A 26,889-nucleotide genomic window follows, 5' to 3' on the forward strand; every position below is an offset into this window, starting at 1 on the left:
TAATCTAATCACCTAGATCAGATACGTGTGCACAACGTGGCTTCTCTCTGTCATCTGGGGTGTGGCTTAAACATCAAGACTGCCTTGGGAGCATGATCGCGCTTCTTCTTTCCCTCGCGAATTAACATCATCTTACAACAGAGTTTCTTATGTAAGGGCTGGTTATATCCAGTAAAATGAAGAAAAAAGAAAAAAAGAAAAACCACAAATATGGAGCCTTGACTAGATTTCCAAACATGCAGGATGCATGTTTCCCAACTTGGCCGAAGAGGCTGTGCTTTGAGCTTGCACTGTTACCATATCAAGTGACACGGAGATCCCGACACGGGCAGAGCATGACAGTTGTGTCATGTGGGGAGCTGAAGGAGCCGCTGGCTTGCTGAGAAGCTCTTGTACTCAGGTGGTGTAGATGGGCCCTAGAGTCACTTCCTGCTGGTACACACGTATCCGAATTAGTGAGGAGAGAGCTCCCTTCCAAAGCTACGTGCAGGGTGTTGCACTGGGTCCTTGACCCCCTTCGCCTGCAACGTCACCCCCCATCTCCGTATGGCCCTGCAGGCCTCCTTCTCCACTCCTGACCTGCCTGCCCTATGCAATCTCGTGCTTTCAGGGTGCCAAGCACGCAGGGCCACCGTGTGTTCCCCGGCACTAAGCCCTGCCTAGAAGCACCTGGGGCCCTCCTCCCACTCCCCTTGGAAGCCCCACCCATCAGTTTGGTGGCTTCTTCAGCTCTCCCAGTCGGAATGACTGGCTCCCTCGTGCCCCTCCAGGGTTGCCACCAGCTTCCTGAAAGCTGACCCCATTTCTGATTCACCTCTGGTTTTGCTAAAGCCTATTAAGGAATTTTGCACTTATTAAAACACTCAGAAAAACTTCTTTTGATAAATTGGATGAAACCTAGTGCTTTTCATGCCAAGGCAGTTGTGGAAGTGCTGAGCATTTCGGAACATTGGGATAAAGCGGGGTGGGAAACGGAGGAGGTTTTTCCAGCGGGAGGACCTGTGTGAGGCTGGGGTAGGGAGGAAGGTTCCACTGTGACAGGGAGGGGCGCTGGCTTTCCGCGCCGGGCAGCTGAGGTAGCAGTTTTGACGGCTTTGTCCACATGCCAACTCCTGGGGGATGAACAGGGAGGGAGGGAGAAGGAAATGCGAGTCACAGACTCGGCCAAACTCCCACTAGGCCGAACGGCCTCGGTGGTAAAATTCCCCTCCTTTGTAGATTCTGTGGGTGCAAGAATCTACAATCTAGCCCACTTGAGTGAGACGGGGCAAGTCTTCGTGAGGCCGTACTGGGGCGGCTCGGGGCCCACTGCAGGGAGGAAATGGAGCCTGGCTGGGCCTCGCCGAAGTGGGAATGAGAAAACTAGGAGCCAAGGCTGATAGTCAGGTGACTTCTCTCAGGGTTGTGAGTTGTTCCCCTGGGGGGCGCTTTCACGCTGGGTCCCACCTTGTCTCCTGTCTCTGCATCTCCCCGCACTTCTGCTCCCTCCTTTGCAGACCGGCCTCTTCCCTTCGCTGACGGTCCCTGCTTTCCAGTAACTGGCTCACAGTGACTTTTGTTCCGCTCTTGCCTCTATGTGACGGTTTAGCTCCAGACGGCCCTGGTGACTGCCACCCATGCCTCTTACGTTTTTGAGACAAGGAATCATTAGTTGGGCTTTGGCCTTGGTTGGCACATCTCAGCCCTGTCCCATCAATGGGGACAGGGAGCAGGGGCTGATTAGGGGAAGGCAGGGTGGACGGGGAGGAGGGGATGACCAGATGTGGATGTCTGACCTTTACCTGCCCTCGATGAAGGGGCTACGGATGAGGGAGGTGAGTGCTGACCGTGTACCCCAAACCTGTTCTCTCTTCACAGGCCATTCATTTAGTAACTCTAGAGATTTGGCATTTCCCCCTTCAGTCGGGTACTCCAGAGACCTTCCCCTGATGCTAAACCACTCCTGAGTGGTCTCAGTTGGCAGATTGTGACGATGGAGATGCCGCAGGCTTTGCACAGACGTCACTCCCGTGGTGCAGGAAGAACCTCACAGGCAGCCTCAGGTGTCCCTGCAGGACTGATAGGTTCATAGCTGGAAAACCAGGAATGTCCTAAAACTGCACAGACAGTCAGCGTTCCACTTATCAAATGACTTGGTGCCAGATTTTTCTTGTATCCTAATTTTTGCCGTCTAACCAACGACAGATACTTCTCGAGCGCATCCTATGTGGCATCTCTGTCCTCCCTCTGGCGATATGGAAAGGATGCTTCTGGAAGCTTACGTTTACATCCGTGTTCAGAGACCATAAAGAGAAGTATTCTCTAGTCCGTCAGTTTGCACGCACTTTAGCTATTTGTGCACCTACTGTGTTGTTCCAAGCCTCGCTTGCCAACACACACACGCACACGCGTGCGCACACCCGGGCACAGACACGCGCACGCACGCCCGCACCTGCCAAGATTAAGGAGAGAATAGAGGAAGTGGGCACGGGAGAAAAGCTAGCCGTTATCTATACGTGGAGGAAACTGCGTGCTTAAAATGTAAGTAGCCATAATTGAATAATACTTAGCTACCTTTAAAATATATAAAAGACTGTTATCAGGCATTCACGGTTTCCTTACTGTGTTTCCTCTGAGAGACTATAATCAGAGGAAGCTGTAAAATAACTTAACGTAGCAGAAGTTTGGATCTGAAAGTCATACCATAATAGGTTCTTCTCTGCTCGGCCCCAGGAATTCTGATAAAGATGTTTGTCAGTTAACCCTGAGAATAACTTGTAATTCTCTCTTGTCATCAGCGGCAGTCATAACCGTGTAGAGACATAGCAATCTAGAAGAGCCTCTGATGTGGCGGTCGGGGGCCTCATCTCGGGAGGTTTATATTTGATTAGCAAACGTCCGTTCTAGATGGTGCTCCTGGGTATGGCAAACAGTCACTTTTCAGAGGCTTTCTAAGCTGCTGTCCAATCATATCCTGCTTATAATGGTTTCCCAAGAAGGAATGCTTCAAGTTTAACGTCTGTTTCTATATCTCTCTTTGTCTTTATGAAATTACATTTCCACAAACGTTATTTGTCTTTTAGCTGCTTGCTTCGCATTCTAATTATTAGGTGTTGTTGTTTTGACCTCTTCACAGAGAAAAGTGCCAGCTGTTTGAGTTGGTGAGCTCATGAACACACGTGAAGAGGCAGACCCCTGGTTTTTCCCATGGTCTTTTCAAGAACAAACCCTTCTTCTGGGGTGCTTTGTTCTTGTCGTTAGGCAGTGCAACCTTTCGGAAGTGCCTGGGGCCGGCCCCCTCTCCTGCACACACTCTCAGGGTGCTTTCCCATCCCCAGTTCTTCCCAATAAAAAGCAGGAGAGGAGACCTGTGGAAGAACAGAGACGAGGATGAGGAGGTGCCTCTAGAAGAAATGGGAAGGCTCCAGAAGCACAGTCTAGAACTTCATTTGTCTTCGTAGCTGGGCCTCCATCGAGAGAATTGTGAGTTGCGTTTCTTCGTCAGGTGGAGAACTGGGTTCGTAAGGAAGCCAGGACATTTCCAAGTGAGAGGCTCTGGATGGGAAGGATGTGAAACCTGGGTCCAAGAAAGCACTGCAGTTGGGTCTTCGGTTCTGGTTCACTTTGTTTCAGAGATGATGATGCCTCTGAGTTCTTGACGAAGAACAAAGAGCCTTAGACCAGAGTCTAGCTGAGGTACTGACACGTATTTGATGTACATGACTGTGGGATCAGTGTCCTTATCTGTCTACACCGAGAGCCGACTGCTTCCTCCTAGCTCCTTCTGGCTCCGGTTTACCTTCCTTGGTGGCTGCCTCCCTCACTCTTCACTGTCGTCAGCTTCGCTTCTGAGGCACAGAGTGCTCCATAGACCCCCACGTGAGCGTGGGGGTGCCGACAGACTCGTGAAAGGGAAGTGAGGAACTCGGAGTGGTTTGTTTCGTTTCATTGTCGATGGCGGCAGTGTGTGGATTGCGCTAGTGAAGACATTTTACCTTGGTGAAAGAGTATCCCTGTTAAAGAGAAAATAGGAAAATACTGAGACAGTCTGCTTCACCTTTTGGAGTTATGTGCAAAAAAAGGGATCAGAGCTTGCTCTTCCTGCTTTGTTGTAATAAACTAAATATTGGTTTTGTTCGACATCATCATTGTGGAAACGGGTGTAGCTTCTTCCTTAGAGACCAGCCATCACCGGAGGGGCAGAGTCTTGTTATGACAGTCAGCTATATCATTATTTCCTGTTATTGTGAAGGCCCATTGATTACAACTTCAAAAAAGACAATACGGGCCGAAAATAATCATCACATAAGACAAACACTCAGTTCTTTCTCTCTTTCCTTTGTGCCCCTTACCTCCTTCCTTGATGTGAGGAAAAGAATTTCAAAATTATCTACTCTGCTGAGAATTTATTTTAATTGGGTTAATAATAGTAGTGATTGTTTACAAAAAAAAAAACCAAGGGCTTATTGTGTGTCAGGCACTCTGCTAAACAGTTTAAATGCATTATCTCATTAAGCCCTCCCAACAAACCCAAAAAGGAAGGAACTACTCCCGTCCCTTGAGTATAAATGAAGAATGAGAGGCAAAAGCCAAGCGAAGTATCTTGCCGAAGGCTCTGATTGGAAAGCCCGCGCCCGGGCCGGGGGCTCACGCTCCCTGGCGGCTTGCCTCACTCTCCCCATTGGCGTACTGAGAAATCCAAAGCCACCGACGCTCCCGTCAGCCCTGTCGACTCCGAGTAGCCCTCCCTGGGGGGCAGGCACAGGTACACTGGGCTCCCTCTGGCCTGACTGCAGGCCCCATCTCTTTCCCCTCTGCTCCGCCTAAGCCCTGTCTTCCGGAAGCTCAGACATTCATCAGAAGGTGACTAGGAACCAGCAGTAAATGCAGCCTACGATTCTTGTTGAGATTGAATTTTTGCTAAATAGTGATATGCATCCATAGTGTTTTCAGAACAGCCTCGTCTTCCCTGACTGATCTTTACGGTAACCTTCGTAGGTTAGGCTTAATCTTCTCCTGACTCCTATTTCCCCTTTCCAAAATTACCTTTTTATTACCCTGTGTCAGAGGGTTACTTACCCAGTATAGTGTATCGAATATACCAAGGCACACTGAAAAATAAAATTGCAGGTTTCCGGGCCCAGAGAGCATTAAGAGCAAATTCTGTAGCAGCAGATGGCTGACCCGCTCACGGAAACATGGCAAACATCTCACACGGGGCTGGTGAATATGAGTCACTCCGAAGAGATGCCCCAACGCCTCTGCCAATCTCCAAAGAGAAGAGCTTCTCCCTTGAGGAGTATGAGGCTCCTTAAATGACCCGTTCCACCTTTATGCTCAGACTGTGCATCTGGACTAGGGCATGGCTTTTGAAGGAACAGAATTGGCACAGCTGCCCCCTGGTCCAGGACATGCCCACTGGTGTGGGAAGGCGGTCGGCCATACTGGCATCTGCTAGGCCGGCAGGCGGGCTTGCTAACTGGAAGAAATCACTGGACCAGGAGACCACTTGGGTGGAACCTCCCACCCTCCATGCAGGCCTCCGAGGGAAGCCCAGTTGGCTGGACTTTGGGGACTGCTCACGGGGAACCAGGTTCGGGATTTTGTTCATGGAGGAGGGAGGGCATCTCTCCCCCGCCCTCCGGTATGGACACAGAGCTAGGCTGTAGTGTGCCTGGATGGTAACAAGTTGGTACAGCTGAGGACCGTGGAGTCAGAAGATTATCCTGGAACGTGTGAAACCATGGTTGAAAGTCATGTCAGAGGGGCGACCTGGTGGTTCGGTTGCTTAAGCGTCCAACTCTTGATTTTGGCTCAGGTCATGATCTCACGGTCTATGAGTTCGAGCTCCGCATCGGGCACTGTGCTGGCAGCCTGGAGCCTGCTTGGGATTTTCTTTCTTGCTCTCTCTCTGCCCCTCCCCAACTTGTGTGCATGCTCCCTCTCTCTCTCTCTCTCTCTCTCAAAATGAATAAATAAACTTACAAAAAGTCATGTCAAATATTGCCATTCTACGTAGGCTTTTACTTTTTTTAAAAGAAGGACAGTATTTTCTGTTGTGGTTGAAAAGGAGTCCTGAGAGCACTAATAGAAATGTCTCCGGAGGTTTTTCATCATTAGCTTTTATTACTTCAGTGAATGGGTTTGCCTGTTTTCCTTTAGACATGTTGTTTTTCACATGTTCACATTTCAGATATGTCCCAAGCAGTTTCTTATCAGTTGTTTCGTTGCTATCATGTCTCTTTTCTGTGATAAGGCATGGAGCTGTTAGCAAGTGTTAACTTCTGTCTCACCTCGGTCCTGTTTTCCCAGGGGCTCTGTATAAAGACCCTGCTTGTCTCGTTGAACTTGTCCACACAATTTATTTGAGCTCTCACATTCCTCTTTGTTTTTCTTATCTTTTTCCCACCCTGTATTAATGTGTTCAGCATGTTTTTGTAAAACGTCCCATTGTTAACTTTTTTAAGATGTAAATTATTAGGTCTCATTTTTTTTAAAAAGACAAATTTGATCTCATCTTATTTCCTCAAAGGTATTAGAAAACATATTCTTGGCCTCGAAGCCATGCGAGGGAGGACACAATTGAGCCAGGAATGGACATCATGCATGGTAGCCAGTAGATATCCAGGCTGATAACTTATCCGAGGGAGAAATTTACAAAACTGCCACCATGTGGGGTCCACTCACGCCTGTCAGACTCAGGCTTATACTGGGTACAGAATAGATGTTTGTTAAATAAGGTCTTTAGCACTATATCATATGGCTTAATTTTAAAATAGATTATTTAAGGGGCACCTGGGTGGCTCCGTCTGTTAAGCATCCAACTTCAGCTCAGGTCATGATCTTGCAGTCTGTGAGTTTGAGCCCCGCATCGGGCTCTGTGCTGACAGCTCCGAGCCTGGAGCCTGCTTCGGATTCTGTGTCTCCCTCTGTCTCTCTGCCCCCACCCCCCCAAATAAGCAATTAAAAAAACAGATTATGTAAGATTTCCCAGATGACCTGTGTTTACCTTAAATTGGGATTTTGGTGTATTGTACAAAGGAAGAAAGGTTAATCCAGAATGCTTAGCCATTTGGGTTAGTCAGGGCAGATTTGACAAAGGTTATATCTGGGAATATATAGGTGGGCAGGGAAGAAAACAGACTGCATTGCTTGTGTAGGTAGTTAGGGTCCGATTATATTCTTGCCCTATTTATGTCCTTTTTTATTTGTCTTCTGATGGTGCTCATGGCACTTACATAGACAAATAGCACCTCGGGAGTCCAGCTACCTCTTGGCACTTCAGCACGCCACATGTTTACCGAGAAACCAGAATTTCCATTGGGAAAATGGGCAAAAGCGACACTGTGGATTTTTCCCCTAAAGTCGGTGCCCCGGCGACATGTTTATGGGACTGTAAGGATCATGTGTGAGTGGTGCTGATTAAAACCATTAAAGCCATGTGGTATCCACTCCCCGTCAGCTGAGGAATCAAGGCAGGAGAGGGGATTCTGAAGCAAGGCATCAGCCACACACGTCAATTATTCGTCTTACTCTCTCTTAATCGGGGCTGTGACAACTGTCACCCCAGAAGTGGTTCATCCCCTAGCGTTTCTCGGCACATCTGTGATGGACGGGCGGTCATGGAGGAGTTCGTAAGGGGAGGGCCCGTGGCCTCTGGGGTTCAGGAGGGGGGTTCCTCGGCTCACCAGGGTGGGGGCAGGAGACGTGCACGCAGGGCTGAGGGTGGTGGCTTCCACGGGAACCATCCTTATGGAACCCGACCCGAGAGGTGTTCTGTTACGCATTCAAAGCCTGAGTGCTCAAAACGTGATTTTGATAACGACGAAAGCCGCCAAGACGTTGACCTTCAGCCACGCCCAGGGTTAACACAGCTGTCACTACGTGTAAGAAGTAAACGCAGAAGCACTTAGGCTGCTCAGTGGCAAATGCTTTACCTCAAATTGATCTGAAATCTTTTCTACTTTTTCAACCCTTTCATTCAGTGGCTGCTTAAAAAGTTATCTGGGAGTGGGAGTGGGGGCAGGACTTGAAGAGCAACCCTCACTTACTGAGGCAAGGAAGTCATTCCAAGACACTACTGCTACTACTGTTAATAATGATGGCATGCCTTGGAGATATTTTGGGTTGGGTTATGAATTTTTTGGTTTTCTGATGCATATTAAAGCAACGTGTGTACACCATACTGTAGTCTATTAAGTGTGCAACAGTGTTACATTTGAAAAAGCAGAGTCTATACCTTAATTTAAAATATTACTAGGGGCGCCTGGGTGGATCAGTCGGTTGAGAGTCCAAGTTTTGATTTGGGCTCAGGTCAAGTTCCCACGGTCGTGGGACTGAGCCCCGTGTCAGGCTCTGTGCTGAGCATGGAATCCACTTAAGATTCTCTCTCTTTCCCCCTCTACCCCACTCATGCTCTCTCTCCACAATTAAAAAAAAGCGAAAAAACATATTGCTGAATTGGGGTGCCTGGCTGGCTCTGTCAGTAGAACATACAACTTAAAAAAAATTTTTTTTTTAATGTTTATTTCTGAGAGAGAGAGAAAGAGTGCAAGGGAGGAGGGGCAGAGATATATGGAGACACAGAATCCGAAGCAGGCTCCAGGCTCTGAGCTGTCAGCACAGATCCCAACATGGGGCTCGAACTCATGAACCACGAGATCGTGACCTGAGCCAAAGTCAGACGTCCAACCGACTGAGCCACCCAGGCACCCCAGAACATGTAACTTTTTATCTCAGGGTTGTGAGCTCGAGCCTCATGTTGGGTGTAGAGATTACTTAAAAAAAATAAAATAAAGCATTAAAATATTGCTGAAAATGCTGACTATCATCTGAGCTTTCAGTGAATCGTCCTTTTGCTGGTGGAGGGTCTTGCCTCGAGGTTGATGGCTGCTGACTGATCAGGGCGCTGGCTGCTGAAGGCAGGGGTGGCTGTAGTTTCTAGAAATAAGACAACAGTGAAGTTTGCCACATCATTGACTCTTTCTTTCGCAACTGGTCTGTAAGATGCGATACTGTTTGATAGCACTCGACCCACAGTGGAACTTCTTTCACTATTGGACTGAATCTGCCCAGACCCTGCCTCTGCATTATCAGCTGAGTTTATGGCATATTCTCCATGTTTTGCTGTCATTTCAACAGTCTTCACCAGGAGTAGACCCCATCTCAGGAAACCACTTTCTCTACTCATCCATAGGAAGCAACTTCTCATCCATTGAGCTTTGATCACAAGGTGGCAGCAATTCAGCCCCATCTTCAGGCTCCGCTTGTAATTCCAGTTCTCCTGTTGTTTCCAGCCCATCTGCAGGGACTTCCTCCATTCAAGCCTTGAATGCTCAATTTGTAAAAAAAAAAAAAAAACAAAAAAAACCGTAGTATCTGTGAAGCACGATAAAGCGAGGTATGCCTGTGATCGTAATGATGGATGTTTACTATGCATTTACCATCCGTATTTACCATCCTGGCTCCCGCAGAGCGGCAGCCTCCTCCTGTGTGTTGGGAGTGGTCCCCCTTCAGCCAGTCCCCACCGTTGTCCCCTCCAAGGCCTTCCCCTGCTGTCGCCCGGACTCCTCCCTGTTCACACCGTCCTCTCTCTACCACCTGCCGGCTGCAAAGTGGGCTGTGTTGTAGAAGTCCTTTGGAACCACAAATGACACCTAAGCACATGGAAAAAAAAAAGGTAACCTCACAAGTAATCAAGGAAATGCAAATTAAAACCAATCAGGAGTTACTTTCACTTCTATAATAAGGAAACAAATTGACTGGAAAAACCAGAGATGGAAAAAATCAGCAAGACTGGTGCCCTGCACTGCAGGTGGGAGAGTATATTGGAACCCAGGGCAGATCTGACGATATAGATAACATAATGCCCCCAACCCACTAATTCCTTTTCTGAGGATTTATTCTACGTAACCTGAGATGCGCTCAGTGTTTGTGAATGACAGTATTTCTCAAAGCGTTTAGAATATAATCTACGGAGATGCCCAGCAGTGGTTAAGTGAGTCATGTGCATATGACACAGTACTCTTCAACTGTTAAAATTATGCACTTGAGGAATTTTTCATTACATTAGGAGAAGTAAAACGGAGTGGCTAACTGAATGGGCTTCATGGAGGGTCACACTTCCTGGGTTTGAATCTTTCCCTGTTACTTACAAGCTGTACCACTTGAGAGAGCTGTCAAAAGCTCTCTGTGCCTCGGTTTCCTTATCTGTAAAAGGGAGAGAGAACAGTGGTTATAAGATTTAAAGGAAATAATTCGTCACACAGGGCCAGACACAGCTAAGTGCCCAAGTGCATGTTAATGTTACATTACTTCTGTACCTCAGTTTCCTCCTCTGTCAATGGGAATGACATCAGTTCCTATCTCCCGAGGGGTGCGGGTGCGCAAATGTACTGAAAGCATTAAGCATGGACTGAGCACAGAGTAACCGCCACGCAAGTGACAGCTGCTGTTTGCGCTGTGAGTGCAGGGAAACGTTCACAGAAAACCAGATCCCTCGTAGAGAACCAAGACTGCTTGAGAACCCACATCTTCACCCACACAAAGACTGGAAGATACATATCAAGATAACTATCCCTGGGGGGAAAGATTCCATGGTGGTTTTGTTTTTTGTTCTTTCCTCTATTTTTCTGAATTTTCAACAACAGCTACATGTTACTTTTATAATTTACAAAACGAATAGCAGTTTTGGAGCTGGAACATTGTCCGTGTAGCCCATGGCTAATCAGAGTAGGGGAGTGTGCCAAAGCTTCCTTCCAGTTGATGGTTTTTCTGTGTTAGGGTCCTGGTCTCTGGTCTCTTGTACACAGAGCTGACTGTCGTAGACAGTGTAACAGTTGTTCGGATTTTGTTTTCTCCAGCTGCATTAGAGCAGTGATTCCAAACTCTGGCTGATGCTACTAGAATCGTTTGAGGAGATTTTGAAATATACTGGTGGCTGCTGGCTGGTCTGACTAGATTAAGATATTTGGGGGGGTGGGCCTTAGGCATTAGCATTTCGCAAAGGCTCTCGAGGACATTTCTACCGTGCAGCCTGGTGATGGGGGGTGACCCAGAAGGAGGCTGGCGTTTGCCACACCCCGTCCCACCTGGCAGGGGGTTCTGCCACATGGACAGAGCCCCCCTTCTTCTGGTCAGAGTCGGCCCGAGCCGTATTCCCACATCACCTAAGTTAAGACTCGCCTGGAGGGCTCATTACAAAAATGTGGGCACCTGGACCCTAATCCAGACCTACTGAATCTGAACTTTGACAGGAGTGACGTGGTCGTGTGTGTATTTGCTGAGCCCACTGGGTGATTCTTGCCATCAGGGAAGTGTGGGAACCCGGCTGAAGTCCTGGTTCCATCTCAGCTGCACACTGGGAATATCAGGGGTGCCTAGAAACACGCCGATGCTGGGTGTCCCTCCTGCCTCCACAATTCTGACGCAGTGGAGCTGGGACACTGTCTGGGCCTCGGGACTTGTGAAGTCATGGTTCCCAACAACTAGCAGTGATGGTTCTCACAGTGGGGTGCTGGGACCCCATCGCTTGGGCACATGTTAGAAATGCACGTTGGGGAGGGGCACCTGAGTGGCTCAGTCAGTTAAGCGTCCGGCTCTTGATTTTGGCTCGGGTCATGATCTCACGGTTTGTGGGATCGAGCCCCACGTTGAGCTCTGCACTGACAGCACAGAGCCTGCTTGGGATTCTCTCTATCCTCCACTCTTTCTATGCCCCCCACCTCAAAAAAAAAAAAAAAAATCAAAACTTAAAAAAAAAAGAAATGCAAATTGTAGAGCCCCCCCACCCCCACCCCCCCACCCAAAGCTGCTGAAGCAGAAACTGGGGATAGGACACAGCAGTCTGTGCCTTAGCAGCCCTCTCATGATTCCTGCTCATGCTGACAAACCACTGCTCTAGGGTGGGGCTGTGAGAAGCAGGTTCCCAGACCTACTCCTGAGAGAACTCAGTGGTCTGGCCTCCGTGGGGCGTGGACTCCCAGTGGCCCATGACCACACTTGAGAAATACTACTCTCGAGTTTACCCTTGCTCCCTTGGGCATTTCAAACTTGTAAGGGCCTTGACATCTCTCAAGTACCACCAGTGGCCTGATGCTCTTGTGGGAAGCCTGCTGCTGAGACTCCTAGGCCCTCGGTGGCAAAACACGTGGCTGCCTTCCAACCATAATTAGTTGGGACGTGTTTTCTTTAAAGTCAGTAAGTACTCTGGTTAGGAACACACTTTTCAGAAGTACTGACCTGAGTTTGACTCAGAAGCAGACACATCCACATTTCTTCCGTGTGGTTCTTCCCCTGGTATAACTTCCATGCCTCTCTGTTTTGTAGGTTTTATCATCAGCCCGTGCTGAGGTGGTCCTCTCAGCCCCAGACCGCTCACGACCACGCCTACTGGAGAAGAAAAGGACAGGAGGTCGGTGGCTTGCTGGGGCCAAGGGCCCGAGAAGACCCAGAGGTCAGAGGGATGGCCCAAGCCCACAGTCTGCCCGTTCACACGAGGGAGGGCCCATGGGAAGTTGGAGGAAGGACAGAGAACGTGATGAAGAAGGCAGTTTGGGAAGAAGAGCTGAGAATGGCAGGACCTGCCAAATGGCAGAATATAAGCCTGGAGAGCTGGAACCAGCCAAGGAAACTAGGGAGGCAAATGTCTGATGGTGATGGGGAGAGACTGTTTCAAGATCTGTACCCATTTATGCAAGGAGAACATGTGCTGAATTCCCAAAGCAAAGGGAAATCCCAGTCATTGCCCAGGGTTCTTTCCCCCGAGGGCCTGAGTTGCATGGAAATTCCCATTCCATTAAATGATGGACATTTTCAAGGTGTTCCTAAAATGCCATTTTATCCCCCAAATTGTGCGCCAAATTTGGAATCCAAAAGGAACCCCGAGAAGGGGGGTTCCTCGGTCCCTTTCCCCCGGCCTAAGTTTGGGAGACCCCTCAAGCCTCCACCTTACGACTCCCACCAACACTCCAGGGCGGGCGTGGAGGCCAGTGACTCTCTGGACAGTCAGCAGGCGGACTTGTGCGTCTCCTACTTGACCAAATCCAGCGAGCCCCGGCTGGAGCTGTGCGCGCCCGACTCTAGTTTGGAGCCTCCCGTGTACGTGCCTCCGCCATCGTACAGGTCGCCGCCCCAGCACATCGCAAACCCCTACGTGGAGGACACAGTGCCTGGGCCCGTGTGTGGTCCCCGTCAGCGGCAGCATCCGTTGGAGCCGGCCGGTCCCCCTGGCACCGGGAATGAGTATGGTGCAAGCCCACACTCTCCTCGCGGGGTCCCTCAGCAGCCCCGGCCGACCACCGCGTACGATGGCTCCGTTCTGTATATTCCCTTTGACGACCCACGGATACGGCATTTCAAACTGGCCCGCCCCCGGGGTTTCTGTCAAGAAACAACAGCCAACGAGAAGTCCTACAACTCTAGTCCCAGCACTGCCCTGGCCCCCGCTCATGGAAACGGTCAACAAGATGGTGCCGTTTTGAGCCCACAGAGTGTGAGAACCTCGCCGGGGGGTGTGAGTGGCCCGGCCACTGCCGATCCCAGTCCCTGGTGGCTGTGGGACCAGCTCCCCAGGGATGCGGAAAATGGCGCTCCTGACCAAAGAGCCCATGGTGCCGTGGGGGGACAGTGGCCTGCCCTGGACGGCGGCCAGGGCGGGCACACAGAAGGCCTCGTCTCCCCCCCAAGCCCGCAGGGCGAGAGTACCTGTGAAACTCGAACCAAGCTCAAGAAGTTCGAAACTGGGATTCGGACCAAGAAAAGTTCAAAGAAGAAAATGAATGAGACAATATTTTGTTTGGTTTCCATCCCAGTTAAATCAGAATCACATCTGCCAGATATAGATACGAACAACAATGACTTAAAACAGGGCACTGATAAAAGGAATGGGCTTGATAAGAGCGCAGCTTTGCAGGAACAAAGTCTGCTGAGCATGTCTTCCACCGACCTGGAGCTGCAGGCACTCACAGGAAGCATGGTGGGGAGAACAGAGTTCCAGAAACAAGATCTGGGGGAACCAGAAGAAGGCAAACAAACAAATGACCTCAGATTCATTCACCCTGCACAACACAGAGAGCTCAAGTATTCTGGCTCGTGGCCAGGGCACCAGTACAGAGATCAGCAAACCCAAACCACTTTTGCAGAGGAGTCCAGAAGCGCGCTGCCCCTCCCCGGTCAGAAGCCGGGAGGCTCACCAAAAGCAGTGCTGACTCCAAAATACTCAGACCCTCTCGTCTCTGAGGCTCACGCGCCCACGGAGTTAGCTCCCGGCGACCGAAACCAGAGGCCAAGTGCTCATCACCTGAAAGGCCAAATGTCCCTCAGCCCCTCCAGCAACAGTGCTTTCTCAAGGACTGCCTCCTGCGTAAGCCAGGCACCTGTTTCAAAAGCCGGGCCCAGTCAGGCCTGCGCCGAGGGCCGTGGCCGCAGAGCCAGCCCCGTGCCCAGGGGCGACGTGGTGAAGGGGGAGACCACCGGCCCGTGCAACAGCAAACAGCTGTTTGGTCAGTTTCTCCTGAAGCCAGTTAGCCGCCGTCCCTGGGATTTGATTAGCCAGCTAGAGAGTTTTAACAAGGAGCTTCAGGAAGAGGAAGAGAGCAGTCCTAGCAGCAGCGACAGCAGCAGCGAGGACAGTGACACAGAGTGGCAGCCCGAAGGCCGTGCTGAGGCCACGGGCAAGCACTGGGGCTGCGGGGGAGATGGCCAGGCGTGGAGGGTTGAGGAGCCCGGGGCCAGGCCGGGAAGAGCCAAGAGTAAGTCCGAAAGCTGGAGCGAGGGGCAGAAGCCTGGCCGGCCTGGCGCCCGTGCTCAGTGCCCGGGCCCCGCGGAGGTGGAAGGAGGCCGGGGGGCGGCGGTGGCGGCACACGGAGGCCCGATCGCCGATGAGGGAAACCAGGAGGTGGAGCGCGCCCTGAACACCGAGCCAGCCGTCAGCCCAGGTCCTGTGAAGAGAGCGGCTTCCTCCAGGTCAGGTGACACAAAACCAGTGCCCTCGTCGGATCCGGCCTCACTGAGGCAGCCCCCGGGAAGCCAGGCACTGCCCCGTGTTCCCATTTCTGCCGAGCTGAGCCCAGCGACCCCTCGGAAGGCCGGTGGCGAGGAGGGGAGGAGCCCGCCGGTCCCACTCGCTCTCGCCAGCAAACCCCGAGGGCTCTCGGCGCCGGACTTGAGGTCTGTGGGACTGACGCGGGCACAGGAGCAGAGCGCCGGGAAGTCAGATGTGTCTTCAGGTGAAGCCAGTGCAATAGAAATCCCCCCAAATGAGTCCCTTCAAGCAAGGGCTGCGAGGATCCTGGGCATCGAGGTGGCCGTGGAGTCCCTGCTGCCAGGCACCAGGAGAACGGGACAGGACCAGCACCCCGAGCCTGACAGAGGTGGCCGTGGGCCAGAGGCCCCCAGGGAGGAGCCTGGGTCCGGTTCACAGCTGGATGACCCCGCAGCGTCCCCTGACGCCTTTTACGGCAGGAGAAAGTGCGGCTGGACCCAAAGCCCTCTCTTTGTAGGGGAAAGGGACAGCGCCCGTCGCGCTGCCCCGGCCGCTGAGCCCTCGGGTGCGGACGGGACTGTCCCCAGCAAGGCCCCCAGCCCTGAGCCTCAGTACAGTCCCCAAGAGTCCAGGTCCTTCAATCCCAAGGACATGGGGACAAAGCCACCCTTCAAGTCCACCCTGTTCCATTTTATAGAAAGGACCCCAAATATGCCAGGCTCAGAAAAGAGGCTCAGAAGCACTTCCAAAGTGATTGAAAGTTTACAAGAGAAACTGGCTTCGCCCCCTAGGAGAGCAGACCCCGGCCGCTTGATGAGGATGAAGGAGGTGAGCTCCGTGTCCCGGATGAGGCTCCTGACCTCCCGGAGCGCTGACTCCACAGAGGAAGCCGAGGAACCGAAGGCCGAGAGGGACCCCGGGATGCAGCCCGGAGGCCTGGTGTCTCTGAACGCCGGGGACCTGGCTCGGAAGGCCGGGCTCCCGCTCGTGGTCTCCAAGGGCGCCCTCCCGCCGGAAGAAGACGGTCGTCCAACGGCACACGGGGAGAAGACCATCCATCAGGATTTCTGGTGCCCAGGTGAGGAGTCAGTGTGCAGGCAGGCGTTACAGAGTATTAGTGTGGTGCTCTGAGCGTGTAACACCAGGCTGGTGGATGATGCCAGTCCTGCGCTGGTGAAGCTGATACTGTGCATTGTTGCCCCAAAAGATTCTCCATTGTCCAAAGAATTATCCGAAGGTTTTCCTTAAAAATCAAGATCCGGTAGTGTACCGTAAATGGTTGTATATCTACGGAAATTCCTTATGCAAGCAGCTATATCTAGGTATCTATACACACATAGTTTGGGCCCCGTACTGTGCAGAGGTAAATCAGTAAAGTACTGGAATTGTGCTGCTGTACCGTGATGAATCTTGTAGGAGGCGACAGTGTGTGCTCTGCACCCTCCCCGAAAACAAGCGCTCCCCCCAGACCCCCCACATGCTCTTTATACCAACCTAATCATATGATTAAGTAAACTACCCAGCCCAGGATGCTGTCTTACATTGTACCTTCCAAAATCCTTTGACCCTCATTTTATGTTTTTGCTACCGGCCATTTATGAAACTTTAAAAAGCTTTAGTAAACAAAAGGAGCAGTTTGCACTGTGTCAACACCCTAAACAGGGGGGCTCCGTCGGTTAAGTGTCCGACTTCGGCTCACATGATGATCTCACGGTTCGTGGGTTCAAGACCCACGTCGGACTCTCTGGCGTCAGCACAGAGCCACTTCGGATCCTCTGTCTCCCTCTGTCTCTACCCTTCTCCCTTTCACGTCCTCTCTCTCCAAATAATTAAATATTAAAAAAAAAAAAAAAAAAGTTCACCCACCAGCCGTGTCCCATAAGGTCCCCTATGGTCTTATGCAGTAAAGCCCAGGACAGAGAACTTCGGCAGCAGGGCCTGGCACGCCTCTGGGCCCTCTCCCTTCTGTCCCCTTCACACCTTCAGAGCTGCTCTGGTTCAGACCACAAGGCGGGTTCCCAGTGGCAACAGGGATTTTCCCCAAACACAGTCTCAGCCTCAGCTCTGACACAAACAGGGATCTCTGTTTCTGGCGTTTTCTTCAGGGCTGGGGAATTATCGATTATGTATCCTAGAACTGATTCGAAGAAGAGTTGTACATGTCAGAAGGCCCACATGCAAACCGCAGACAGAAGAGACCATGAATCATTCACACCTTTTTACAGCAAGGCGAATCTCTTCCCTTGTGTGCGGGACAGCGGGGACCCTGGGTCCCAGGCCCACCTCCGGAGCCCAGCCCTCTAGTCTTCCTGAACACCCCCTTTCTCTGCTTCCTGTGGTGAAATCCAAGGATTTAAAAGTCAGTGGACAAGCTCGCTTGTTTTCAGCTAGAAAAATCCAGAATTTTTGTTTCATGAAACGCCTACTTGGCACTTTAAAAATTTTCCCACAAATGCCGTATGATTCTTAGGAGTGTTAGATGGTGTTGCTTGGTTCCTTATACAAAATACATCATTGAAACAAGCCATTTGTCAGGGCTCTGTCGGATCATCTGACTTAACAAAGTTGGTCTTTTCTGAGAAAGAGAACACTAGGATGTGGAACCGTTGCCATAAGGGCAGAAAAAGCATTACACGGCCCATGTTTTAAGCTGTTGGGATTTATTAGGTTTCTCCTCCTCTCTTGGTCCCCCCGGCCCCACCTCCCCAAATATGCCCACTTGCTTTTCAGTACGAGTTAAAATGAGTTTCTTTATCAGTCCTGTCTCATCCTGAGAATTGTAAGAATTTTAAAATAAGACAAATCCAGGGCGCCTGGGTGGCTCAGTGGGTTAAGCGTCCGACTCTTGATTTCGGCTCAGGTCATGATCTCATAGTTTGTGAGATCGAGCCCCACATCAGGCTCTGCACTGACATCATGGAGCCTGCTTGGGATTCTCTATCTCCCCTCCCCCCACTGTCTCTCTCTCTCTCTGCCCCTTCTCTGCTCGTATGTTCTCTCTCTCTTTCTCAAAATAAATAAATAAATAAACATTTAAAAAAAATAAAATAAGACAAATCCTGCTATAATAAAACACCAGGGTGTAAAGATTTCTATGTCTCAGTCCATGGGCACATATTCTGGGCAGTATTTTGTAACACAGAAGTTTTAGTTCAGTCAAGTGCCCCTCAATTTTTAGCGTGATCCCTTGGCATGTGAATGAGGTTGGAGAGGTATCTGAAAACATGTAGATCGTGCCAATTTTAGTGTTAGCTAGCCATCTAAAATACCTCTTCCATGACCTTATTTTTTTTTTTTAACCATAGTGACTAACAAGTAGAATTTTTTTTTTCTCCTCTCCACCTGATGCATTTGTTAATAAATAATGAAATGACCCAAAATCTAAAGGCAGAGAGATACTCATGATGCCACACAGCTACTGGTGGCATTCTTAAGCAATTGCATAGCAGGACACCCCGAAGGACGGGGCTCGGGTGAACCTCCGTCAGTCCTTCATGGACTGGTCACCAGGCCTACACAAAATCAATCGTCTGGAGAGGAATGTGGATCATGTGACTGAGATAGTCAAACTCTGAGATATGTTCCCTTTTCCACTCATCGTTTTACAAGTTAGAGTAAAGCCTTACTGCGTTTTCACAGATGGACTTCTTGGACTTTGTTTTCCTTTTGATACATTTTATTTTATGTGCAAGAATCGTCTCCGCCCCCGCCCCTCCCCTGCCCCCCTCAGCCCAGTGTGCACGAACCACTTCACTCCTCCTGAATTCACAGCCCACTTAGATTTGGATTTTGTTCTGGAATTTTAAAATAAAACTATACCGTGAGTATCTGTAACCTCCTCCCGCCCTCGCCAACGTACACACATGCACACACCCTTCTAGAACTTCATGATCTGTGTTGTGATGGAGCGCCTACTGCATCATAAAGTACTTCACGCCGCTGAAAGACGGTCCTTTCAGCTGACATCTTTTTAGTGGTCTTTTGGGGCTCTGGCCAAGAAGTCAGCACCTCAAAACTAACTCAGGTGACAGCAGTCCATCCCTTCTGGGTGGATTGTGTTCCAATTTGGAAGTGTAATCCCAGGCACTGGCAGTGCTCAGAACGTGCTGGCTCCATCAGCTTTGGTGGCACACTCCATCTGTATGGGTGCGGGAGGGAACAAGGAGAGACCAGCCAGGGAGGGTGTGATGGAGCCGTCTGTCGGAAGGCTGGATGTCAGCACGATGTCAAGGGCAGTAGCCCTCGAGAGTGTTAATACACAAAATATCCACAAGGGTTGGGCCTTACTGAATTGTCTTCACCTGAAATATTGCCCACCAGAACCAGGATTCTAACTACTCGGTAACCTGTCTGTCTTCTAGATCTGCTAGCTCCTTATTACATGTGGGTCCTTGAGCGTTTGAAATGTGGCTCATCCGAACTGAGATGTGCTGTACGTGTAAAATACATGCCAGAGTTCAGAGACTTAGCAGATAGAAAAGTTTAAATTTCTCAACAATTCTTATGTTGATTACCTGTTGAAATGATCGTGTTTTTGATAGATTTGGTGAAATGGGATATATTATTAAAATCAATTTCACCTGTTTCCTTCCATTTGCCTTAACACAGCTTGTAGAAGATTTTAAGTAATGTTATGTGGCTCACGTTATATTTTTATTGGACCTACATGCTCCATGATCTGAAGAAGGAGCCCATTGTTCTCCAGAGTTCTAGCCCCAGTTCCCTGGCTCCGGGCCCTTAGCTTCATCAGTGGGGCTCGGGGGTACACGCACGGTCTGTGGAGGTGTCTCCCGGTGCCTGGTCCGAGGTGAGCTGCTCAGTGCCCACTGTCTGTGTACCTCAAGGCTCAGTGGATGCTCAGCCTCCTGGCCTGTCACCAGCTGAAAGCGTGCCCTTCCTACCGTGTCATCCATTAGTGACCGCTCTCCTCATTCTCGGTGGAGAAGAAGATATTTTTGCTCAGAGGAGGCCCCCCCACTCAGAAGCAGCCCCACTCAGAGGCTGACTGAGCACAGAAGCGTAGCGCTCAGCTGCTCACATCCTGTGTCGTCACACTGGGCGTCGTTCAGCGTAACATGTCAGAAGGCAGCTGACCCACCTGGACTCCACTTGCTTTCAGCCCAGTGGTGCGGTAAATCACGTTCGAGGAGGAGCAGACTGCTCTTCCTAAACGCAGACGCTTTGTCCTATCCGGCTTGTGATGTCGGGCTCAAAGCGCCGTAAGCATGCCCTTAGCGTCATGGTTGTCTTACGTGCACTAAACACATGGTGGCTATGCCGAGAAGGTGTGAGGAGACGTGGTAGCACATTTTGTGGCTAGAGAAATTGGGATGTACGTGGCCTTTGTGATGTACAGGGGTCCAGATGGGTTTGGGAAAAGATCGTTCTGCCACCGTTTTTATAACCGTCAAATTGTACCAATCCTCCTAGATTTCCTAAGCATTTTCTCTTAAATAAAAGTCAGGACGCCTTTGAGCTTCTGTGGCAGGAAATTCTGGCCGTAGGAGGCACACGTGTGGCCTTGGGGCTTATGTGGATCCTGGAGGACTGTGAATCCCGGGGTGGTCAGATCAAAATCACCCAGCTGTAGGACTAATGGCAGCTTCGGACCATCGTTCTGCATGGCGTCCCATTTTGGAAACGCAGCTCACTCGGGCCCAGGCTGGGATTTTCCAGTTGTGGGCTGTAGAACGGGTCAGTGTGGTGGCCCAGGCTCCTACACCCCTGTGCGTGGGAAAGGCCTAGAAGAGTGTGTGAACAGGCCTGTGTCCAGGCCTGGGCCTGTCTGCTGACTGATGGCGGCCGGAGACAAGAGGCCTCTCATTGCTGGCCAAGCAGTCAAGATTTCAGGGTCCTCAAGCCTTCCAGGGACAGCATTTGATCACAAAGATGCATTTTTTAAAGCAAGATTTCAGTGGAGTTGTAATTTATAAGAAACAAAAACAAAACAAGCAAACAAAATCCTTGGTATCAGGCAAGCATGCCTTTGCTGGTTTATGTGTTGTATTTAAAGTTAATGTTGTTCCACTGTGGACAACAGGAAAAGATTATCAGAAATTAAGCAACTAACATTTTTCTATCTATGATTAGGTAGTGATCATACATGTCCTTTTAAAATAGCCTTTTTAAGAATTTTTTGATTTTTTAGTTTTAGAGAGAGAGTTCGTGCTGGCTGGGGAGAGGGGCGGGGGAGAGAGAAAGAGAGAGAGAGAGAAAGAGAGAGATAAAGGAAAGAAAGAAAAGAAAAGAAAAGAGAAAAGAAGAAAAGAAAAGAAAAGAGAAAAGAAGAAAGGAAAAAAAAGAAAAGAGAAAAGGAAAGAGAAAAGAGAAAAGATCCCAGGCAGGGATCGTGACCTCCGTTGAAATCAAGAGTCTGACGCTCAACACTGAGCCACCCAGGCGCCCCGAAACAGCCTTTTGATGATAAGTTTTTTTTGCCTCTCAGTGAAAATAATATTGTTTAAATGTTGAAGCATTAACTCTACACTTGTGGATTTTGCTCCCTAAACATACTTATTTATGGTCTGAGGGTTAAACCAAAACACGCAAATTGAATATACTACTAATTTTTTTCTTTTTGTTCTTTTTTTTCTTTTATACAGATTCATACGACCCTAGCAGAGTGGAGAGGGTGTGAGGAGACGCCAGTTGAGCACGGGACCACCAGAGTTTACTAACTGAGTGTTCTCTCGTTTAGCCCGTCAGCCCGACTTGCCCGTGTGTAAGCTGGAGACTACTGGCCCTTCGTGTACCGTAACATCCTTTACCACTGCCACCGGGAACTTCGTCGTCCCCACGGAATCGCTGTGTGGAAATAAAGCATTAGTCCGTTGAAACCATCTGTTTTTATAATATAAAGAGTGAATGCCTGTATTTGCAAAGGAGTCACATAAACTCTCCTTCGTGACGGGTTTCGCCAAGCTGGTAGATAGTTTGGTGTTAATCTGGTTCTATGTGAAAATTCAAACGTGAACGATTTTAAAAGGACTGTGAATGTCGTAAACTCCCCTCTGCGTCTCCACGGCCTGTGGTCCGCGCTTGCGTTAAGGAGTTTGGGACGTGGGCCAACTGCCCAGCGTCCCGGCGCTTTGAGTTTAGGGGAGACGTGATGAATACATCTGACCCATTTCTAAGCAATTTGGCCTTCTGCTGCTGCAAGTAACTCTGTTTATAAGTAGCTTGCCATCAGAGGATAAGAGCGATACCTTTTAACTTTCTAAAAGATTAAAACTTGTACCATAATGTACTCAGAGTATTATTTATCTGGCAGTGAAATCCTTCGATCACTCGCAAACATGCCACTGTCTGCTTTGCACTCCGTACTATTTTTATGTTCTGTATGGATGTTTAGAAATCCTTTATATGAGAAATGACTGCTGGTTTAAAATAGACCATTTTAACAAAGTAACTCTATTTCTTTTTACAAAAATGCTATTTTTCTATGATGTAAACAATTGTGAGGTGGCAGATTTTTAAGGAAGTATTATTTTATTTAAGAGTCTGTATCCCTTTGTGTGAGAGGAGCCCCCAAAAGGGCTCGGATTTTGCTTTAAAGCACACGTCCCTTGCCCACTCACACCTCAGCCACTTTTATTTTATCTTAGAGATGTCACTATAGACAGTTTACAGGGTTAATAAACTTTTCACGAAGATGCTTTTGCAAATGTAGCTGTAAGGTTATATTTGAAAATAACCCTCTTAAAACCAGCCAACATCCTTACAACTATTTTTGCTGCCATATCCTCTAGGATTACCAAAAAAACATGGTTTCATCTTGATAGGTCCCAGGATCAACCGTGGGACCAAACTTTCCTCCCCCTTCCCCCTGCCCCTCTATGAAATATGTATTTTTATCTGGGATGGTCCTTAATTATTAGTCTTGGCATATTTTTTAAAAGTGCTAGAGACATTATATATATGCCATCCCTGAAGTATAACGAGGCCTATGCATTCTGCTGTGTTTACCGTTGCAGTAACGTGCACAGAGTTAATGGGTCTTCATGCTTCTGCCCCTCCTTTCTAAGTAAGGTGTTCTCGTTAGCGAACACTTCCTGAATGGGTTCTTGTCGCCTTCCTTCCTCCTTCCCTTTCCTGTCCTTCCTTCCCCCCTCTCTCTGTCTCTCTCTCTCTCTCTCTTTTTTTTTTTTTTTTTTTTGAGAAACCACCTTATCTATTTTTAGACATTTCAAATTCCTAAAATGTGAACTGTTGGGTGGTCTGCAATTTGGCCCAAAAACACCTCCGACCGGGCTTTCATGGCCCATTTTTATCTGTACCATCTGATCTGATTTCCTAAGAACTTCATGCATTTGGACTGTAATAAACAATACAGAACCGAAGTCGTCCTGAGCAGTCGTCTCAAATACACTTCTCTGCAGTCTTGGTCCTTACCCATTACCCCGAGTCTTCTACTTCCTTCCATATTTTGGCTCTTGTGAAAAGTTGTCGTGGGCTCTTGCTTTCCCCGCAAAGGACATGGGCCAAGTCTCCGCGTTAGGAGTGGCAGAAACTTCTTCCCGGGAAAAGTTTTAATGGGGAAGAGGTCACTCTGTTACGGTTGGTGAATCTCTTAAGTCATCTGAGAACTGAGGGGGGGCCACAGGGAGGTCTTTGTGGGGGGGTTCTTCCCTCTGCATTGCAGATGGAAGAAGTTATATGTGTATATATATACGTCCACATATAGGCACATACATATATCCATATGTATTCACTCTGCTCTGACTTCCTCCTAAATTTGCTGATCCCATCTAAAAACCTCTTGTAATCAAAATAATTTGAGATTTAGCTGACTCCTCAAGAGAAAGAAAAGGATCCTGAAGAGAAAAAAATAGAGTAACCTATGTAGATCACAAAGCAAAATTTCTTTCAGTTTTTATTTGAAATTGTATCATCGTTCTGAAACCATTCTGAATTTAGCCACAATTATCAATATTTATACTTTGAACCTTAACTTCTGGATTCCAGCCTGTATATAAATCTTTGGTGTGTGGCGAGGAGAACTTTGACAATTTGACTTTTAAACTTGCATATTCTGAAGTAAAACATTATCTAATCCAAAATAGCTTTCCTGGAAGTTTTGAACTTAATGCTGATTATTCTCTTATTATTACTGTTTCTCATACATATATAACTCTCCATTATTATTTGTGGCTGGAAAAAACAAGTGTTCCTATTTTGTGTTTGTCATTGTTTTCTCGCACGGATGCTAACTGGTCGTGTCTCGTACTTTGGGGCTTATAAAATTAAAAGCTATAATTTTGACCATTTGGACTAAACGTTACATGCGGCATTGCATATGAAATGTATTTGTCTTTTTTGATGTGCAAAGCAAGGGAAAGAATGTTGGTAATACAGCTCGAGTTCCCTTTTTTTGAAGACAATTTCTAAATTATCGAAAACCAAGTATCTTCATTATCCCATTCAACCTTACGTTTCTGCAGACCGCAGAAAACCGCCCGCTAACGGGGCACAGCTCCTGAGTGTGTCTTCAGAATTCTTTTCCATGCCGCTTGGAACATGGAATTCTTTAGAAGTCCCTTAAAACGCATCTAGTCTCCGAGATGCTGGTTTCCTCACTGAAGTCGTAGGTTAAGGTTTGGATCCACGTGCAAATTCGAAGTAGAACTTTTTCTGTTCTGTCGCACTGTTGGTGAAGTGTTGTTAACGTGGAGCTCAAATGCGTAATAACGTGGATGGCTCCAGAACCAGACCCTGACCGCCTCCTGCAGCCGCAGAACGACTTCCTGTGATGGCAGCTCGGCCTCGGGCTCCCGAGGAGGAAGGGCGAAGCCGATCCGCTGTGGACACAACTGCTTCCCAGCTCTGAGCAGAAACGACTAATGGAAAATCTGATTCAGCCACCACTTCATCCATGACCCCCTCTCCTGCCCCCCTCCCCGCCCCAGAGATTGTGTTTGTGTGTTTTGGCTATTTTGCTTTGTTTTGTTTTGTTTAAAATGATTAAGCAGTACACAATGAAGTGTCAGGTTAGCAGCTCTTGGAAAGTGACCAGCAGAACTCCCACCGTCTAAATATCTGAGCTTTAGAGAAACACTCCCAGCTTCCCAAGTTCTTGTGAGCAGTGACTTTTGTGTCTGGACCATTTTCTGCCAGATCCATCTGTGCTTAGGGGACGGAGTGAAGGGTGGGAGTGCGTCTCAGGCAGGGCTCGTAGGCCTGGGGGAGTTCTGCGTTTTCTTTTGCTTTTGTTTTTAACAGCAGATTCTGTACATCTGTTTGTAGGAGGAGAGTTGCTACTCAGGACAGGATTTAAGAGACAGATTCCAAGTGACCTTTAAGAGTCTGCGTGGTGGGAGGCCCTTTTCCAGGAGTGGGGGTTGGTCCACTTTGGGACCCACCGAGCGAAGAAGGAGGGGGATGATAAAGAATAACACTAAAGAAAGAACACCCCACCCCCTAGCCTGCACGCTTTGTTTCAAAAAAAAAAAAAGAGGGTTAAGACTACAATTCGGATTGAGACCTCTTAGAAAGGTCGATACGGTCTAGCAATCTGCCCATTGAAACAGTCCTTGGGTTCATCAGCAGTGCGGAGAGGCGGGCGGAGTGCCTGCAGATTCCTGGCTTTGACTTCCGAGAGCCCCTATCACAGTTGTGTTTGTTATAGAAGACAGGGAGGTCCTGGTTCTGTGGCCTCTGCTCAGTGACTGAAACTTGAACCCGAAGGCAAGTCCGGATTGTCCAACCATTCGTGGCATTGCCTTGACTGGGAGTGAGGAGGAAACACTCCTCATAAGATCACCTGTCCCCTTTTCCACACAGAAGTCAGGTCTGCTGGGGCCTGTGGCTAAGCCGAAGGAGCAAGACATCTCTCTCCCGCTACCCTTCACTCCACCCTGTAGCAGGGCCAACATGCGTGACACTCACTGTCACGGAGCAAGAGAGAGACAAGAGCAAGTTCAAGTTGAGAAGCATATGGCAGAAATTAGAAATGAAAACCATATGTCGGAGCCAGGGAGAAAAGCAGTAACCTACGGATTATAAAAATCAATGAATTACTCCCCACTTGGGTCAGCTGAAATTTGAGCCCTCACACCCAGGCCTGTCAGGAATGCTAAGCAGAAGCATCTCAAAAAAAAAAAAAAAAGAAAGAAAGAAAGAAAGAAAGAAAACTCCCGAAACTTGGTGAAAACAAGGCTCTGTAACCCCACAGAAACTTTGTATCTGCTCATCATTTCTTTGGGCACCATTAATAACGTAAGGCAGGTAGAGAGGGTTCCAGGAGAAGACACAACTGGTAATGGCCAATCGCCGCTTGCTGGTCATCGCCCCCAGTTCAGGCAGCACCAGACGCCTGAAGGTGATGAGGGGTGGAGGTGGGTGAAGAGTAACGCCAGCAGAGCACAGATGAATGTCTCCCAGGAGCTCCTGTATCCGCACAATGTAAAGACTTGCTCTTTCAGGATGGCTGGCCTGCACAGTAGCACACGTATTCCAAATAAACATTTTGCATGAAAGGACCTCTGTCCATTGTCTTTGGCTGTGGGTGCACGTGCTGCCCTGAAAGCCTTTAAGGCTGGTCTTCGGACGGCAGCAGCCTGAACAGGGTGCAGCTCGGGTGGTATCGTAATACAGGGACGGGTGGCCCAAGGGGCTCCGGCACCTTCTGGCATTCACCGAGTATCGCCCGGGTGGGTGTTCAAGGTCCTCTTGGATCTCCCGCAAGAACTCGCTGACGCGGTGGAAAAGAGGCCTGTGGTCAATCTGGGGACTAGGTTTGAACTTGGGCTTCATTATGAGCCACATGGTCTTGCACATGTCCCTTCCTGGCTTCTGTTGCCCCATCTGCCCCTCTTATTCCTTGACTATAAGGACCAAACATACAGAGAAGCCCACGTCGTGGGTGTTCAATGAATGGAAAACGGATATAGACCTGGGCCTTACGAGGGATGGGGAAAATGCTTGTCTGG

At 49.0% G+C, this 26,889-nt stretch overlaps 1 protein-coding gene across 7 annotated transcripts in view; it reads left to right on the forward strand.

The window, feature by feature from the left end:
• JCAD (junctional cadherin 5 associated) overlaps window positions 1-26,436 on the forward strand; it is a 42,248-nt gene extending 15,812 nt beyond the window's left edge. For 5 of the 7 annotated variants that reach the window (XM_042991317.1, XM_042991320.1, XM_042991322.1 and 2 more), the window contains 2 exons: window positions 12,307-16,040; window positions 21,660-26,436. In XM_042991317.1, coding sequence (XP_042847251.1) covers window positions 12,307-16,040; window positions 21,660-21,796 — 3,871 coding nt within the window. In that variant the 3' untranslated portion in view covers window positions 21,797-26,436. Of the gene's footprint in view, window positions 1-1,857; window positions 2,521-12,306; window positions 16,041-21,564 lie in introns of all 7 variants that reach the window. The other 2 variants (XM_042991324.1, XM_042991323.1) reach the window with 2 other exon arrangements.
• The last annotated feature ends 453 nt before the right edge of the window (window positions 26,437-26,889 follow it).

Source organism: Panthera tigris, chromosome B4 (genome assembly GCF_018350195.1).
Source record: "Panthera tigris isolate Pti1 chromosome B4, P.tigris_Pti1_mat1.1, whole genome shotgun sequence".
Lineage (NCBI taxonomy): Eukaryota > Metazoa > Chordata > Mammalia > Carnivora > Felidae > Panthera > Panthera tigris.